Source organism: Antechinus flavipes, chromosome 5, assembly GCF_016432865.1.
Source record: "Antechinus flavipes isolate AdamAnt ecotype Samford, QLD, Australia chromosome 5, AdamAnt_v2, whole genome shotgun sequence".
Taxonomy (NCBI): domain Eukaryota; kingdom Metazoa; phylum Chordata; class Mammalia; order Dasyuromorphia; family Dasyuridae; genus Antechinus; species Antechinus flavipes.
In genome coordinates, this window is record NC_067402.1 from 108,527,037 (window position 1) to 108,543,634 (window position 16,598).

The window sequence follows — 16,598 nt, forward strand, 5'->3', positions numbered from 1 at the left end:
ATTTTACATATAGTATTTCTGATAAAAGCCTGTTTTCCCTTCCACCCCCATTCTTCATAATTAGTAATTGACATTGAGTACACTGTCTATTGAGGAACATGTAGAGAAAGGTCCCATCAGGCCTTTTAAATTGTTTTCAATTCATCCTTCTCTCAGAATGAAGTCTTTTAATTTGTTTGGTAGTTTCTGATCATTAGGGGTATGTGTGTTAATATTTTCAACTTACTTTTGCATCCTTTATGAATTTTCTCTTTTGGAATTCTGTAATACTCTACAATTTTAGACAACTAAAATAATGCAAATACCCTTTACTTTCTTTCCTATATATCTGACATTTCCCCAAAGTATCACAGGGTATTGTAAGGACCTTTCAGTATCATCATCATCATCATCATCATCAGAGTTAAAATATATTAAATCAACAGTATTCAGAAAATGTCAAGTCTTTTCACTGTGTTCTAGTTTTTCAACAACTGAACAGCCTTGGTGACTATCCAGCACAAAAGTGAGAGATACATAGCAACAGTTCATCAGTGTCCTTTAGTGCACACAATTATACTGTCTACTTCAATAGAACTGTACTGCATTAAAATTACTTTAGTACAATATAAAGTATTATTTTATCAATAAACAAAAAAAGGCAATGATCCTTTGACACCCAATAGCATAATAGTACTTGAACCAATATGCCTGGCCTGGGAAGAATTATTGCCCTATGGGGAAAAAAAAATCTGCTAACTTATAGCCTAGGGGAAATTTCTTTTTTCAGTGTAGTGCCCAGCATAGAAGATATTAATGGAAATAAATTAGCCACTGTAGGATAGTAAAGTTATTGTTGTTATCTACTTAGACTTTGAAATTTCAATATAACCTAAGCAAAATGGAAAAATCTTTAATAGATCCCTGCAATGCTGGAATATATAGTCTTTCTTTGGTCCAAAAGAATTGACGTATTCAATCCATAAAGATCTTAGATAAGCTTCCACAAAATATAACTATCCTTTAAAAGAATCTGAGTTCTTGGTTTGGTAGCCCCTCGATACTTTTTCAAGATTTCTTATGGGCTATTTAGGATAATTTATTTTGTAAATCATGTCCTGATCCCCTTCCAGAACAACATTATTTACAGACCATGCAAGTATCACAAATCAATAACAAATATTCATTTAAAGCATAAAACCATGTTTATCATTATTTAGTCTTTCCCACCCCTTATAAACATATACAACCCCTATAGGATTTAGAGAGATTCTCTCTCATCCCAATTTCTCATTACTAAAAATCATTTAGTAAGATTTCCTTACTAAAATGGGAAAAAAGATTTAGCAACTTCAAAATATCAGTGCTGTTTGCATCATCAAATTCTAAATGACCTTGTTATCAGCAAGGGTCTGCTAAGCTTTTCTACTTGGGTACAGAGTTATCAGGCTTCTGCTGAGATTCCTAGGTTTAGAGATGCAGTGGTTCTCCATGCATTCCCCTTTTACTTATTCACTCCAACCATATGGGTACTGCTGCTTACCTCTCCCATCTCTGCTCATCCATATATCATTCTTGCTTACTATTCCAACTCTGTTTTTTAAACTTCTTATGTATCATAAGATTCCTCATTTATCAGACTCTTTGCCAAGTGACATTACTACTTTGTAGCTAGATACATAGCCAAACAGAATAGGTAGTTCCCACTAAACATCATGGGAAAGGAAATTCTGGTGTGTTTTAAATACTTTCTACAAAGATATAACACAGTCAAGCTTATATTAATGATATATGGTATTCGAACCTTTTGATTTTGTAGTTTCTTGAAAAATGGTCCTTCTCCAAATGGAGAAAATATAGACATTTGCTTCCCAGTGAGATCCAAAATTTTCATTCTGTTGTTTTTTGCCTGAGGAGTAATAGATATTTATTTACAAGAATTAACAAAGGCACAAGATTAAAAGAACAACAGAGGAGTGGAGATAGGCAAAAGTAAATGAACAATCAATCAATCAAGGAAATAGGCTTTCAAAAATAAACGCTTAATAAATGTTTCTTGAATCGAGATCATATAAAAGAAAAATCATGGTGATTCAAAGAAAGGATGCAGGAGTGATTTTTCAAGGCAAAGGGTAGAGAATTCTTTTTCTGTTAAAAGCTTTTAAGCCTCAATTGGTGTTCACATAAATTAAAAACTAATTTTTATTTAGCATTTTCTAAAAGGAAAAAATATTCCATTTGACCACTGTAAAAATAAAGGAAACAGCATAGAAAACTTTATATCTATAGATCTATGTATATTTTGATATTTACATCTACTCTATACTTATTTTGCATGTTCTGATTTACATATTTATTTCCTCTGTTGGGATGTATAATTTCTGAGATAGATAGCCCTTAGCACATTGCCTGACACATGGTCAGGGGAAAATGAGAATAGTAAAGAGAGAAGAAAGAAAAGGGGGGAAAGGAGAGAGAAGCCAAAGAGATAAAAACGATGCTGAAAATAGAAGGGGGGGGAGAGGAAAAGGATGAGAAGGGAAGGAAGAGAAGTAAGATAGAAAATGAGTAGGAGGGCAAAAGGAAAAGATAGGAGAGGAGACTGGGTGGAAAGAAGTGGATTGAAGTAGTAGGAGGCAGGGGAAAAAGGGAGGGAAAAGAAGTAGGAGAGGAGATAAAAGGAGGAAAGATGGAAAGAAAATTGGAAAACAGAGGGACTATAATTATATCACATAGATAATTAGAAGAGGAAATTTTCCTGTAAGAAATTTAAAGATCAAAATGAACAGGGATTATATTCTACTTGATGTCTGCAGTGGTAACACTGCCAAGTAAAACCTTCCAAAGGATAGTGAGAAGGAATTAAAACAACCTTGGGGGAGGAAGAGAGACTTGAGTTTCATCCAGTCTCTCAATGTGGAAAGTGTGAGACCCTTTAGAAACTGTCTTTGAAGGAAGACTGGAGAGGATAATCTGGCTAGAAAGTGGCCACTTCTTCTTATTGGCAAATTGGAGTAGGGTAAAAAGCTTGGTAAAAAGGGGAGACAGCATCTTGGGCACCTCTGCTTCTACATTTTAAGAGATCTCTTCCTCTCCCCTGAAATGTTTTTGCTCTTCTACAACTTCTCTATCTTTCCAGAAGCCCAGGAATTAGGCAGAAGGACCAGGTTGACAATATAAAGATGAATAGAGGGACAGAAAAGTTAAGGGTAGATTTTAAAATTCATATTAGAAGAAAAATGAAAAGTTTTTAGGCACATTAAACCATAACTGGTCTCCCCAAGTTAGACTGCCTAACAAGCTGGTCCAGATAGACAGTGTGATACAATAGAAAGAGCTCTAAGTTTGGGTACAAATTCTGGCTCTACTATTTAATACCTGTGAGACCTTAAACATTGCTTTGGGTCTCAGTCTGTTCATTTTACAGATTCCAGAAATGCATTGCTAGACCTAGGCATTTTCTGCAGTTTCTCAGCAAATTCTTATCTAAAAGAAAGGGGTCGAGATATTTCAAGCTAGGCAAGGAAAGGAACAATGGCTTCCTAAGAAAGCCTTCATCTCCCCCAACTCTTTGGAGGCTTTGCCTTTCAAATTTGTTTAAAATTTCCTTGGGAGAACATGGTGGGTAGTGGGTTAGGGACTACAGTGTCTCCTTCCTACTTACCTAAGTGCCATTGCCCTGCAACAGCTTAAACCCCTATGTTCTGAGGAAGGCCAACTTTCTACTACTTGATTGAAAATGGGTCAGAAGTGTAAGAGCAGGGACTAGGATCAGCTCCAAGTGTCTGTCTCTGTACATGTACACTGGGGTTGAACAAGATTGTGTATGAGGTGTCTAAGGTCTTTGCAATAAAAGTCGATGATTTTATGAGATTTGGGATCCATTTGATTATCAGTTCAGCTTCAGTTTCAATGACAATTGAATGTGCCTTTACATGTCAATATAAACAAATCTTTTCTCCTTTCTTTGGGGCCTCAATTTCCTGCTAGGTAAAATCAAGTTGGTGATTGGGATGATAATCCATAGGGTTTTTTTTTCAGTTATAACATGATATTTTGAAGAGTTGGATTTTTGGTGGGAAAAGGGTGACTTCAAGCCCTCTTCAATCCCTCTTCTATTTTCTGTAAAGGTTACCCCTTAACTTCCTTATTCATTAATTTTAAATCCAAATATGTCTACTAAAAAGAAAAAGCTAATTATTCTTAATGACTAAATACTAGGGAAGATTCCAAATGTTCTTCCTTTTGTCTTCCTTCTCTGGTTCAGGAGGAATAATTTCCAAGACTTGAACTTTTTAGATTTCTAGGGAGAATATTTTATATTATATTTTACAAAATTCATGTCTCTTTTTTCCCACCAAGTGCAATGTATTCTGAGTATAGATATTAGCTTATTTCTATATGGAAGAGAAATTCTATAACATTAAAAGATACTCACATGTTTCCTTTCTAATTCCTGGTTTGGAGGAATAATAACTTCTGGTTCTCCTACTTTATTCTAGTACAAAAATAAATGAATGAATGAATATATACATACATATATATAAATACAATTTGCCCTAATAAATTAATAATTAAACCAAAGAAAGGATTAATTTTATTTCATAAGTACAATAATAGACATTTCAATCTTAGGCAATATTAACATTATAAAGCTAGATAGTATATATGTCATATCATATAGAGCACAGTGATTCTCATACTTATATTCTCATTCAGGTTATGATTCTCCTACTTTATTTTAGTACAACAATGAATGGATGAGTACTTACATACATATGTGTAAACATAAATATAGCTTGATTTAATCAATGAAAAATTAAACCAAAGAAATGACTCATTTTCTTTCTTAAGTACAATAATAGACATTTCAAGCTTAGGTAATACTAATGCTATAAAGATGGATGTTATATATTTCATCATATAGAATACATTGATCCTCATGCTTACCTTCTCATTCAAGTAACTTGGGTTTTATTCAAATATCACAAGCCTCTCGTGGAGTTTTATGGTTTAATTAGTTTTTCTAGCAAATTTGAAATCTATTTATGAAGCACAATTGGCCATATAAATTTACTCAACTCTAAGTTATTTTGGTAGCAATTCATGAGCCTGAAGGAGGTATAAGAGAGAAAGAGGACTAAGATAATATTATTGATCATTTATTTTGTGATTGTAATTGAATATTTTTCAATTTGATTTATGGCTACTATATGGTTTATGAATAAAAAGTGTGTGGATTGGAGGTTAAAGCCAAATTTACATAAATAGAATTATAACAAATTTAGTATTCCAGCTTAACCTGAGATAATTAGGGATCCCAGAGTTGAGCAAGTTCCCAGTCACAGTAAAAATAATAGGACTCAATTCTTAATAATTATCTGGAGAAAAATTATTATATGAAAGAAATCAACTGGTATTTTATATAATTACTCTTAATAACTTAAAAAAACAAATTTCACATAAAAAGACTATTTCCACCTACAATTTAGATCAAAAATTTGTGAAATAAATTTCTGTGTTTAGCTTGCTTTTTAAAATATCTGATAATTGAACATTTTAATTTCCAAAATGTCTTACTTGACTTTATTTCATTCTGAGCTTCCTTTTATCCTTTTTTAGGCATTTTAGAATGCTTCAATTATACTTTTCTTTTCCCTCCTCTTTTTCTTCTCCTTCTCCTTCTTACATCATTCATAGCTCCCTTCTCTCATCTACCAACTTTTACAAAGCTAACAACTTATAAAAATCATTAGATTTACCTCTTGTTCATCTCTAAAATTTTTTTGGAACAATCTACTAAAATTTATTTTTGTTCTTATATTTTCCTTAGTTTTTATCTATGTAAGAAAGATAAGATTTAAAATAAATGAATATTAATTCAAAACATTAAATTATGATCTTATATTTCAATGAATACTGTATCCAGATCTCAGGACAGCATTGATACATGGGCTACTCACTTGTGTTCATGATTGGGTTGACTGTCAAGGTTCTAGAATAAAATCAGTCTTGAAATGGGCAGATTGGATGTTTTAAAATTTATTTATAATTGTATACATTCATAAACATGGTTAGCATAGTTTTTTTTTACATCAAGTAAATAGTGGGATAGAGTTAGGACTTGGGGCAAAGAAAGAGGCAGCAGCTTTAAGACTAAAGAGTCTGGATATAGACAGAATTTGGGGCTTGCACATACTAGAGTAGCATTCAGTTAAAACAAAATTATTTTTCAAATAAATTTGTATTATTTTTTTATATTACTCAAGATTTCTCCTTGTATCCATTCTCCTCTAATTTTAAAAAAAAGAAAAAAAGAAAACTACAAAGAGGGAAAAATCAGCAAAATTTATCAATACTTAAAAAAAAATCTAATGTCATCTGCAATGTTTCCTACTCATGAACCACCTAATCTCTGCAAAACAGATGGTAATGTCTTCTCATCTCTTCTTTGGAACCAATCTTTTTTTCTATTTCACAACATTGATCTTTGATTGTTTTGTAGTTATTACTTTTATTGATATTGATTAGTTATTGTATAGCCTGTCTTTCTGGCTCTGCTTACTTCATGTTGCATTAATTGACTATGTCCTCCATATTTGTATTCATCTTCTTAGCATTTCTTAATGCCCAGGAATATTCTATTACACTCATGTACCATGACATGTTTCACTATTTCTCAGTGGATCATCTATTTTATTTCTAGTTCTTTGCTACCACATTATTATTATATATATTTGTGCAATTTTGAATCGTTATTTTTATCAATGAATCTCTTGAGGTAAATGCTGAACAGCAGTATTTCTAGGTCAAAGGGCATGGACCCATTTTAATCATTTATTTGCATAACTCTAAACTGCTTTCCAGAGAAATCATTTTAATATACAGTTCCAACAATGCAATAATTAATGTGTTGTCTTTCCATATTCCCTCCAGCATTGACTATTCTTCTCTTTTGCCATCTTAAACAATTTGTTAGATATGTAGTGGAAAAAGATTGCTTTGATTTGCATTTTTAAAATTAGGTTTCACCTTAATTCTAAGCTAGAACCGTACAAAATAGATAATAAACTTGATGTGTGAGAAAAAGGACAAAAGTGTAACATATGGAATTTTAAAACTTAATTTCCAATGGAATTTTTTGGATCTCAAAAAGAGAATGAATATTCCTTCAGATTAATTAGTATTATATGGTTTTTGCTAATAAATTAACCATTTATCTATTCATCCACAACTGTGTAAATATCTTACCTAAGCAATATTTTCCTAACAATTGTCACTTTTACCTATCCATTTTTTTCGTCTACTGTGTTATATATATTCTTACTGATTCTTCAAAAAGGGTATTTATAAACAGGCAGTAGAGCAATGCAGATGGACATTAAAGTTAGGGAACCCAAGTTCAATCCTACCTTGAGATATTTATTTTGACAATCTTTAAAATAGTTTTATTCTCTATCACTTCTCTCTGCTTTATGACACAATGAATGTCCATCCAGCTTTGTAAGATTTTACGAACTAGTTTGTATTCTAGCCCAGTAGAGCCTTACAATTTATTCCTGTTAATTACATGTTTGCTAAGGCACTTTCTGACTTCTTTTGGTCACTTCATTGCAACAATGGATATACACTGATTTAATTTTTGGATAAGAGTCTCTGAATCAGTGTTGGTGTTATTTCTACTGTCCAGATCCCAATTTAAAGTTTTATTTTTCAAATAGTTCAGGATTAGATGTCAGAAATGGACCAATGATTTCATTGATATAGGGAATTCTCTGCTGGGGAAAACCACCTAACAATGCAGTGTTCTCCTTAGTTGCCTAAGCACTGAAGTGAACTTATCCAGAGTTACATAGACAATAGATCAGAGATTGAAGGTTCAGAGTATGCCTTCCAATTGTATACTATATCTTTTCCTCACATTATTTCTTCTTAGATTTTTTCTCCCTAATTCCATTCTGATTAGAGGTAACCTCCTCCCACACACACACCATCAACATCTTTTCCTGTGGGTTTTTTTTTTTTTTTTTTGGTGTTATCTAGTGATTCCAATGTTTGTCACTTTTCTTAAAGAATGTGTTCATAATAAGTGTGAGTGCTTTGGATAATCTATAAATCTTTGATCTCTCTCAATCCTTCATTTTGAACCATGCTTTCCCATATATTTCCCCTCAACCATACTTTTTCACTGAAGTCACCAAGTGTCCAAGTATATGTTGATTTGGTTTGGAGGATCTTATCAAGTTCTTTATAAAATTTCTACATGGCCTCTGCAATTACCTTAGTATATAATCTGCTTCAAAACATGATGAGTAAACAAACCAAGAAATAATGTTCTTTGGAATGACGACAAAATCTCCTCCATCAACTCCTTCTTTTTCCTCTTTCAGGAGAGTCTTTAAATCACCCTTCAATTTAATTGCAACTTCTTTTTTTCTTCTGATTTTGTTTTTAGAAGACTGTTAATATTTATATGATTCAATTCCACCAGCAGGATATATTGTATACATATGTGCCTGAATTCTTATCTAGATATAGATCTATATGGGGAAGTATGTATATTTGTCTTTGCATGGATAGGTTAATAAGTATGTGAATATGTGTGTCTGTGCATATGTATGCACACTGATTATAAATAAAGACTAAGTATAGCTGTAAAGTGATGACTACTTTTACTCAAATATATCAGAAATCATTAATATAAATTGGTATTGTACTTCAGAATAGCTTGTTGAGTCTACATTTATGATTATAATAACTTACATTTCTATAAAGCTTTAAGATTTGCAAAGTGCTTTTCTCACAACAATCTTGTAGATATAGCATTAGTATCTCCAATTTTACATCTGAGAAAAATGAGGTTTAGAGAGGTTGTGACAATCTCAGTTTTATAGCAGTGCTATGACTTTTTAAAGAAAACATTATGTAGTTATCTAGCTTATTTACAAAATTTGGTTCCAAATTATTTTTGTCTTTTTCCAGAAATAAAGTCTGTCAACAGAGGAATGCTACTATCAATTCCACTTCTACAGCTGTGGATTTAAGATTTATCATTATTAAGAATATTCATTTTCCATTACTAAGTGTTACTCTGATATCTTGTTGTGGCATAAAAAGTCACCCTGGTTTCTCAAAAGTTATGCTACTGCAGTATATGTTTTGGCAAGTTCTACCAAGCTGAAAAGGCTTCACATAAGGGCTTAATGATAAACTTTATGTCCGATGACCAAGATCCAGTCTAGCTAAATTTAGAGGAGCTAAGTACCAAGTTGATTTCAGACAAATGACTTTTGCAGTAACTCTTGAAGACTATCTAAATTATAAAGCAAGCTAAATAATAAAAGATGCCAAGGGCACTTATGACAAAATTATAGAACCTTGAAGTATTGAATTATTTGAAGAATATTCTGAAAAAATATGTACTAAGTTCTCTATCAGTGGTTGACTTTTCTTGCCAGTATTGGACATGGGGATTGTGGAGACAAAACTAAGTGATTCAGGAATAATCTTTATATTGAATATAAGAATATAAGAAAGTATGTTATGTAGAGGCAAATTAATATATTCTGATAAATTCATGGCTTAACTGGTATATCATCTGCTGACATAAGTAGTAACTCCTCCAAATTTTTTATCCTATATAATTCTTATGCACATTCATAAATTTTCCAAAGAGAGCCCACCGACACTTTATAGGAAGTCTTCTGTTTTTTTTTTTTTCTTTAATCTCCTGAGATACCATTACTGCATGTGAGTTGTCCATCCATTAGCTTTTGTTCTCATATTACCAGTCCATTTCCTTTTCGATCACATATATCTTTATCAAACAATATCTCCTATGCCACTTTTTTTTGTGACTATCATTGCTGACAATATGTCACAGCTTACTTACGCTCACCATGCATCTTTTTACTCCTTTGAATCAACTACAATTTTGATTTTTCTGAGATTATGGTATTTCATGAATCATATTTATATACCAGAAGAATATGTTTTTCTAGTTTAGATGGCAAGATTGGTGTATTTTGAATTATGATGAATTTTCCTGAGGAATCTGTGTAGAATTCAGGGTTTAGTGCAATTGGTACAAAATCATTTGAGAAAAGGAGCCTTTGGAGAACTGTATTACTGAGGAGGATAATATAACTTAGTTTCAGTCTAGCCTTGCAGTGGAAACTAGGTTATGGCAAGAAAAGCACCTGCATAGGTTATATGAATTGGTTTAAATGCTTATCTTTCTGAAAACAGATGGGAAAGCTAATGGAGAATTAGCATAAATGGGCACACAAGCTTTTGGATCTAAAGGGCTAGTAAGGTCATTAAGTTAGAAAAAGCCAAAGAAAGATGATGTTGATGAAAGCAGGATCAAAAGTTGATTTTACCAAAAGTATTTGCAGTGAGACTAATAAGAGGTATGGCCTAGATTTTGGGGCTTCATAATAGGTATACAGATATAGACAAATTTGAGCTGCAAAAAAGTACTTGGAGATAATTTACCTTACATTACATGTATACACATACATTTGAAACTCTACCCTACACTAGTAGTCAGAATTCTCTCTTTGTTGAATTATCCATAAGCCAGAGAATTCTTTTTACACTTCTTATGCTTCTTAGACTTCATGCAAGCTTATTATGGGGCAGTTAGTGTATCTATATTTTCTTCAGTTTTTCACACCATTGCCATAACCCTTAATCCATTTTAAAATGTTATATTTTTCTTTTATTAATCTTTTTCCAGTTATTCCCTCTTTCACTGAGCAATTTTTAAAAATATACTCAATGCATACATGCATAGTCCAGCCAAATATATTTCTACATTAGCCATGTCTGAAAATGTATGTTTCTTTTTACATTTTAAAATCATTATCTCTGGCAGGAGGTGAGGGAAATGTTTTGTCTTCATTCTTTTACACAGTAATCTGCATGGAGAGTTCATGGGATGGAGAGTCTACTTCTTTTATCTGAACTCTTTACACTATCTCCTCTATGACATTGAGACAGTGTAATATCATGGAGAAAGCACTGGACTTGGAGTTAGGAAGGCTTAGATTTACCTCCTACCTCAGATATTGACTGTGAGATCTTGACTAAGTCACTTAACTTCTACATCTCAGTTTCCTCACCTGTAAAATGAGTAATTGGATTCAAAAGCAAATTGATAGACATGTGATCATAATCTCTTTTATGACTCTTTTATAACTTGCTTCATATTTTGCCAAACAATAGGAGAAAATTGTCTCTTTAGTAATATAAAGCATAGAACCTTATTTAATTTCATCAAGTATAGAAGACACGGTTTAAAACATTTTTAGAGTCTTTAAGGTTGCATTTTATTCTATGAAATTGAATTTTTTTTTAAATCAACAAATAGGCCTCAGTAGGATCCTTTATCCTGTATATCTCTTATTCAGCTTTATGACTATCAGAAATCAATCGTGGAAGTGCATCTCCTCTTTTTTCATGTTTTTGTCAGACAACTTTGACAACAGTAGTTTAAGTGATAATTTTTAAAAGAGGCAATCAAGGTTTACTGACATACCCAGGAACACACAGTTAGTATATGTGAGACTGCATTTGAATTCAGATCCTCCTTATTCTAAGACTGATGCTCTATCCATTATTACCTGCCCGGAAAACCATTTTTTAAAAATTTCATAGAGATAGGATAGTAGACTTATAGGTTGTTTATGTCTTCTCGGTTGTCATTTTTGAGTAAGTAGTAGTATTTACAATCTTTTTCATTCTTCTGTAATCTTCTTTGAATGAACTTGAAAATGACCCCCTAAGTAATTTTAAAATAGTTTCTCTATTCTTCTTAATGTGTGTTTTCTCTAGAAATACTCTTAGAATTATCTGACTTTTTGGCTAAGATGACAGGAAAAGATAATGACGAATGTTGGAGAGGATGTGGGAAAACTGGGACACTGATGCATTGTTGGCGGAGTTGTGAAAGGACCCAACCATTCTGGGGAGCAATTTGGAAGTATGTTCAAAAAGTTATCAAACTGTGCATACCCTTTGATCCAGCAGTGTTACTACTGAAGATATTAAAGAAGGGAAAGGGACTTGTATGTGCAAAATGTTTTCATAAGTGGCTAGAAACTGGAAATGAAAGGGATGCCCATCAGTTGGAGAATGGCTGAATAAATTGTGGTATATGACTGTTATAGAATATTATTTTCTATAAGAAATGACCAGCAGGATGACTACAGATAGGGTTGGAGAGACATAAGTGAGCTGATGCTGAGTGAAGTGATCAGAACCAGGAGATCATTATAAACTTCAACAACAATACTACATGATGATCAGTACTGATGCACATGGTTCTCTTCAACAATGAGAAGATCCAAATCAGTTCCAATTGATCTGTAATGAACAGAACCGGCTATACCCAGAGAAAGAACACTGGGAAATGAGTATGGACCACAACATAACATTTCTATTTTTTCTGTTATTGTTTGCTTGCATTTTTGTTTTTTCTTCTCAGGTTATTTTTACCTTATTTCTCAATCTGATCTTCCTTGTGCAACAAGGTAACTATATAAATATTCATAATTCATAATTGAAGAAAGTATTCATAAAATATAAAGTACTTTGTAAATATGAGCTATCACCATCATCTTTAAAATAAGGGAGTTCGATAACAAGATCTCCAAGGTTACTTTAAACTCTATGTTTTTATCAATGGGACTAAAATTTATGTATAATATGATAAGATATAATATGATAATATATGATGATATTGTACATGATAACAATGAATGTTATTGAATGATTATCAAACAGATGAAAACTACTTAATAAATATGACAGTTACAATATTGATGACTACCAGAAAATAGAGAAGAGTAGCCAAATAACAAATCAATCATACCTGGGAAGTTCCTTTGAGAAAAGTTTCACTGGTCTCTGAAATGTCAGATTCATCACTACTAGAAAAAAGCAAAAGAAAAAAGCATTTTGCTGAAATGGCAAAACTTTCTGTTGAGATTTCTCCCAAATCAGCTGGGAAATGGCCGCAATAATCTGACAGCAAAGTTCTACATATGTAGAAAATGGATAATTTATAAAGTGGCATGATTTTCAGTAAGGCTTCAATTCCAATAATGTTTACCTTGTAAGTAACAAAACCATTCATTTCATATGTCTGTGGCAAAAATACTACAATGAAAATAAAATCATTCACACTAAAGTAGGTACCAGAACTATCTAGGAGAGTGGGAAAAAACCTGGATACACTTTCAGAAAATTGGGCTTCACTACTCACTTGGCCAATTAATAGCTGCTATGTGGTCACAGTCAAGGTACATATTAATTCCCTCATCTGTGGAAATGGAATAATTCTTGACTAGCTCATCTCATAGGGTTCATGTCATTATAAAATGTGACAATGTATATGAAAAGAGCTTGTAAAATTTAAAGCACTATATAAATGTAAGGTACTATTAACATTGATATTAACAATATCATTATCACCATCATCTCCCTGGAGGATGGACTAAATAGAATGACTATATTAGGTATATGAAGGGACACTAAGAATAAATCTATTTTGGTTTAGAGAATGACACAATTGGAAAAGACCTCAGAGACCAGGTAATCCAAACTGTATATGAATAAGATTATCTGTTGAAACAGACTTATAGAGATAAAAGCATAACATTTTTTATGTGGGGAAGACATTGTGAACACATAAAAATATATACAGAATATATACAAAATGATGGTAAAGTAGTCTGGGGAGATTGTGTACTAGTAGGTAGGATGGCCAAGAAGAATTTTATAAAGAATTTGGCACTTGATCTGAATTCTGAAAGAGACCGGGGATTCTAAGGGGCAGAAGTGAGGAGGGAATGTATTCCAGGTATAGAAGTCAACTAGTATAAAGGCATGGAGATGGACAATAGAATATTAAATACGGAACAGTGAAAAATCCAAACGAAACACAGGATACAGGAAAAGGAAGGGAATAAAGACTAAAAAATTAGGACAGGGTTGGTTATGAAGAGTTTTCAATTTCAAACAGAGAAATTATATTTAATTCTTGATGCAAATGGAGCCATTGGTGTCTAGAAGTAGGGAGATGAAGAAGTAATATAAGGTGAAATATATACATATTGACATCTTTTTTTTAAAATACAAGTTTCATTAGTAGTTTACTAACAATATGCCTTATTTTGGTCTGTATTCCTCAAAATTCCTGAATCTACCACAATTATCTCTATAACTTCAACTTACCTAGAGTCTAGATCCAATGCAGCATCTATGAATGAAGCATCTAAAACATAATGCATTTTATCTGGGCTTGTTATGCCTGAATGCTGCATCTGCAATTCTTCTAATTCTTTCATGCACTGAAAATACTAGAAAAAAATTATAATCTTGGTTAAAAGTAGAAATCACAATTTCATCAGAGTTCTCACTATAGCTCTCTCTTTGTACAAAATATAAATTCTTATTGATACCCTTAAAAAAAAAAACTTCATTGTTCTGCTTATTGCACTCTGAAATAGTCTATATAAATTTCTCCAAGTTTCTCTGAATTCCTCCCACTTATCATTTTTTTAGTGAATAATAATATACCATTGCATTTATATACATGAGTTTTTCAGCAATTCTTTAATAGATATACATTTTACTTCCAGTTCTGTGTTCCTCTTAAGTGTGCTGCTTTGAAAATGTGTATATGTATATGTATATATTATGTGCATGTGTATGAAGAACTCTCTTTTTTTTTGAGGGGGTCTTTGGTCTCCTTATGGTATATGCCCAGTAATGGGATTACTGACCCAGAAGTTATAAACAGTCTAATAACTTTGCTTGTACAATTCCAAATAGATATTCAAAACACTTAGAGTAATTTACAATTCTACTAAAACTGAATGATTATTTTCCCACATTCCCCCCAACAATGATTTCCTGTTTTTTTTAAAGAAAATATATATTTGCTAAACTGTAATGTAAGTGATAGCATTTCAAAATATTAATATGCATTTTTCTTACCATTAATGACTAGGAACATATTTTCATATGATCCTTTATAATTTGCTATACTACTTGAAAATTGTTAATCTTTTGTCACTTTGGAGAATGGTTACTGATAACATATTTATGTCAAATATCCATGTCTGATATCAGACTTTTATAGTCATAAATGATTAAAATATTTCCACTTGATAGTGTCTCTCTATCTTCATTGATCTTCTTCATGCAATAGCTTTTAAATGTTATATAATAAAAAGTTTATTTTGTCATTTTTGATGACCTCTCTCCCTTGTTTAAGAATTCTCTGCCTAGCTTTAATGACAAAAGGGAATTCCTTTATTTTTCTTCTAATTGTTTTATTTGAACTGCTTTATCCAGGTGGTTTACACGCTTGATGTACATTGTCTTTACTTAAAACACCAGGGCTCTACTGATAAAAAAAAAAAGTGGAATTTATTAGATTGACATCTAGAAATACAAAAAAACTCCCTCTATGTCCTTTTAGATTACTAAATGAAATATACAGCTATAGACAAGATTATGCCTTCTAAGAAATGAGCTTTGTTATGATTCATGTTTTCATGGACTTTTCTTACCTTTGTTTGGTCTGGATCACAATAGTCTAAAAGAGAATCACAAAAATGATATCCCATAGACTCCAAGTCTTTTGTGTTGAAGTGAGTACCTCGTCTATTACCTAAAAAAATCAAAGAGCTTATACACCCATGAGAATTAAATTTCATAAGCCTATCTAGTAGCTGAAAAAATAGTATAAATAAATTATATTACCTTCCAGGAACTTTCCCCTTTGGTTTCCCTTGGTTTTAGAATAGGTTGACAGATTTCTATAGTAGTTGTGTAATACTATCCTATTATTTCTTCTCAACTGACTGCAATGTTGAAAGTCAGAATCATAATAGCTAAACAGGAGTATGTACACATATAGGTGATATATATTAGTAGGTGTTGGGGGAAACTGGCTAATAGATGTAAACAACACACAGTATCCCTAATTGTCCTCAACAATTTTTTTGTGCAAAGACTAGGAAGAATTCCTTCTATGAGAAAATTTTTTCATTACCAACTAACATAATTTTTTTTTATCATTTGACATTTGCAAAGTAAATTATAAGTACATTCAGATAATATAGATTGTGAATTGTATATGTGTATATGTATATGCATTATTTTAAGGATGTATTTTTTTGTGTGTGTCTCCTAGCTAAATTCAGACTTAGTTTCTCTTCCCTTAAGTTTGAATATTGGATCAGGGGATGGGATTATGATTTTGATTGGAAGAATAATATAACTTAGGCCCTGTTACAGGAAAAAGGAGAAAAGAAAAGATTAAGTGAAAGGAGAGGTGAGTCATTGAGCTCACATCTCCAGGCATTGGTGTATTGTTAAGTTCCTCATTTGGAGTTTGTACACTGATGACATGACCGGACCAACCAACCAATAACCAAACAAAACCCCAAAACAAATCTAACAACAAAAACAAAACAATAGAACATAGTTTTTATAGGTTAGGGAAATAAATTCAAATGTTGCCATTTTAGTAAAAGCCAATAAGATCTCTCTCTTTATACTGCTATTGTCCTATAAATAGTAAACTATATTCTGGTGTTTTG

At 32.1% G+C, this 16,598-nt stretch overlaps 1 protein-coding gene across 1 annotated transcript in view; it reads right to left on the reverse strand.

Annotated features, from left to right (window-relative positions):
- Positions 1-16,598, reverse strand: part of AGBL3 (AGBL carboxypeptidase 3) — a 122,191-nt gene that overhangs the window by 59,772 nt on the left and 45,821 nt on the right. Inside the window, exons 10-14 of the mRNA XM_052001384.1 lie at positions 15,564-15,664; positions 14,221-14,345; positions 12,857-12,914; positions 4,418-4,477; positions 1,784-1,888 (exon numbers count right to left, since the gene is read on the reverse strand). Of these exons, the coding sequence (XP_051857344.1) occupies positions 1,784-1,888; positions 4,418-4,477; positions 12,857-12,914; positions 14,221-14,345; positions 15,564-15,664 (449 nt within the window). The remainder of the gene's footprint in view (positions 1-1,783; positions 1,889-4,417; positions 4,478-12,856; positions 12,915-14,220; positions 14,346-15,563; positions 15,665-16,598) is intronic.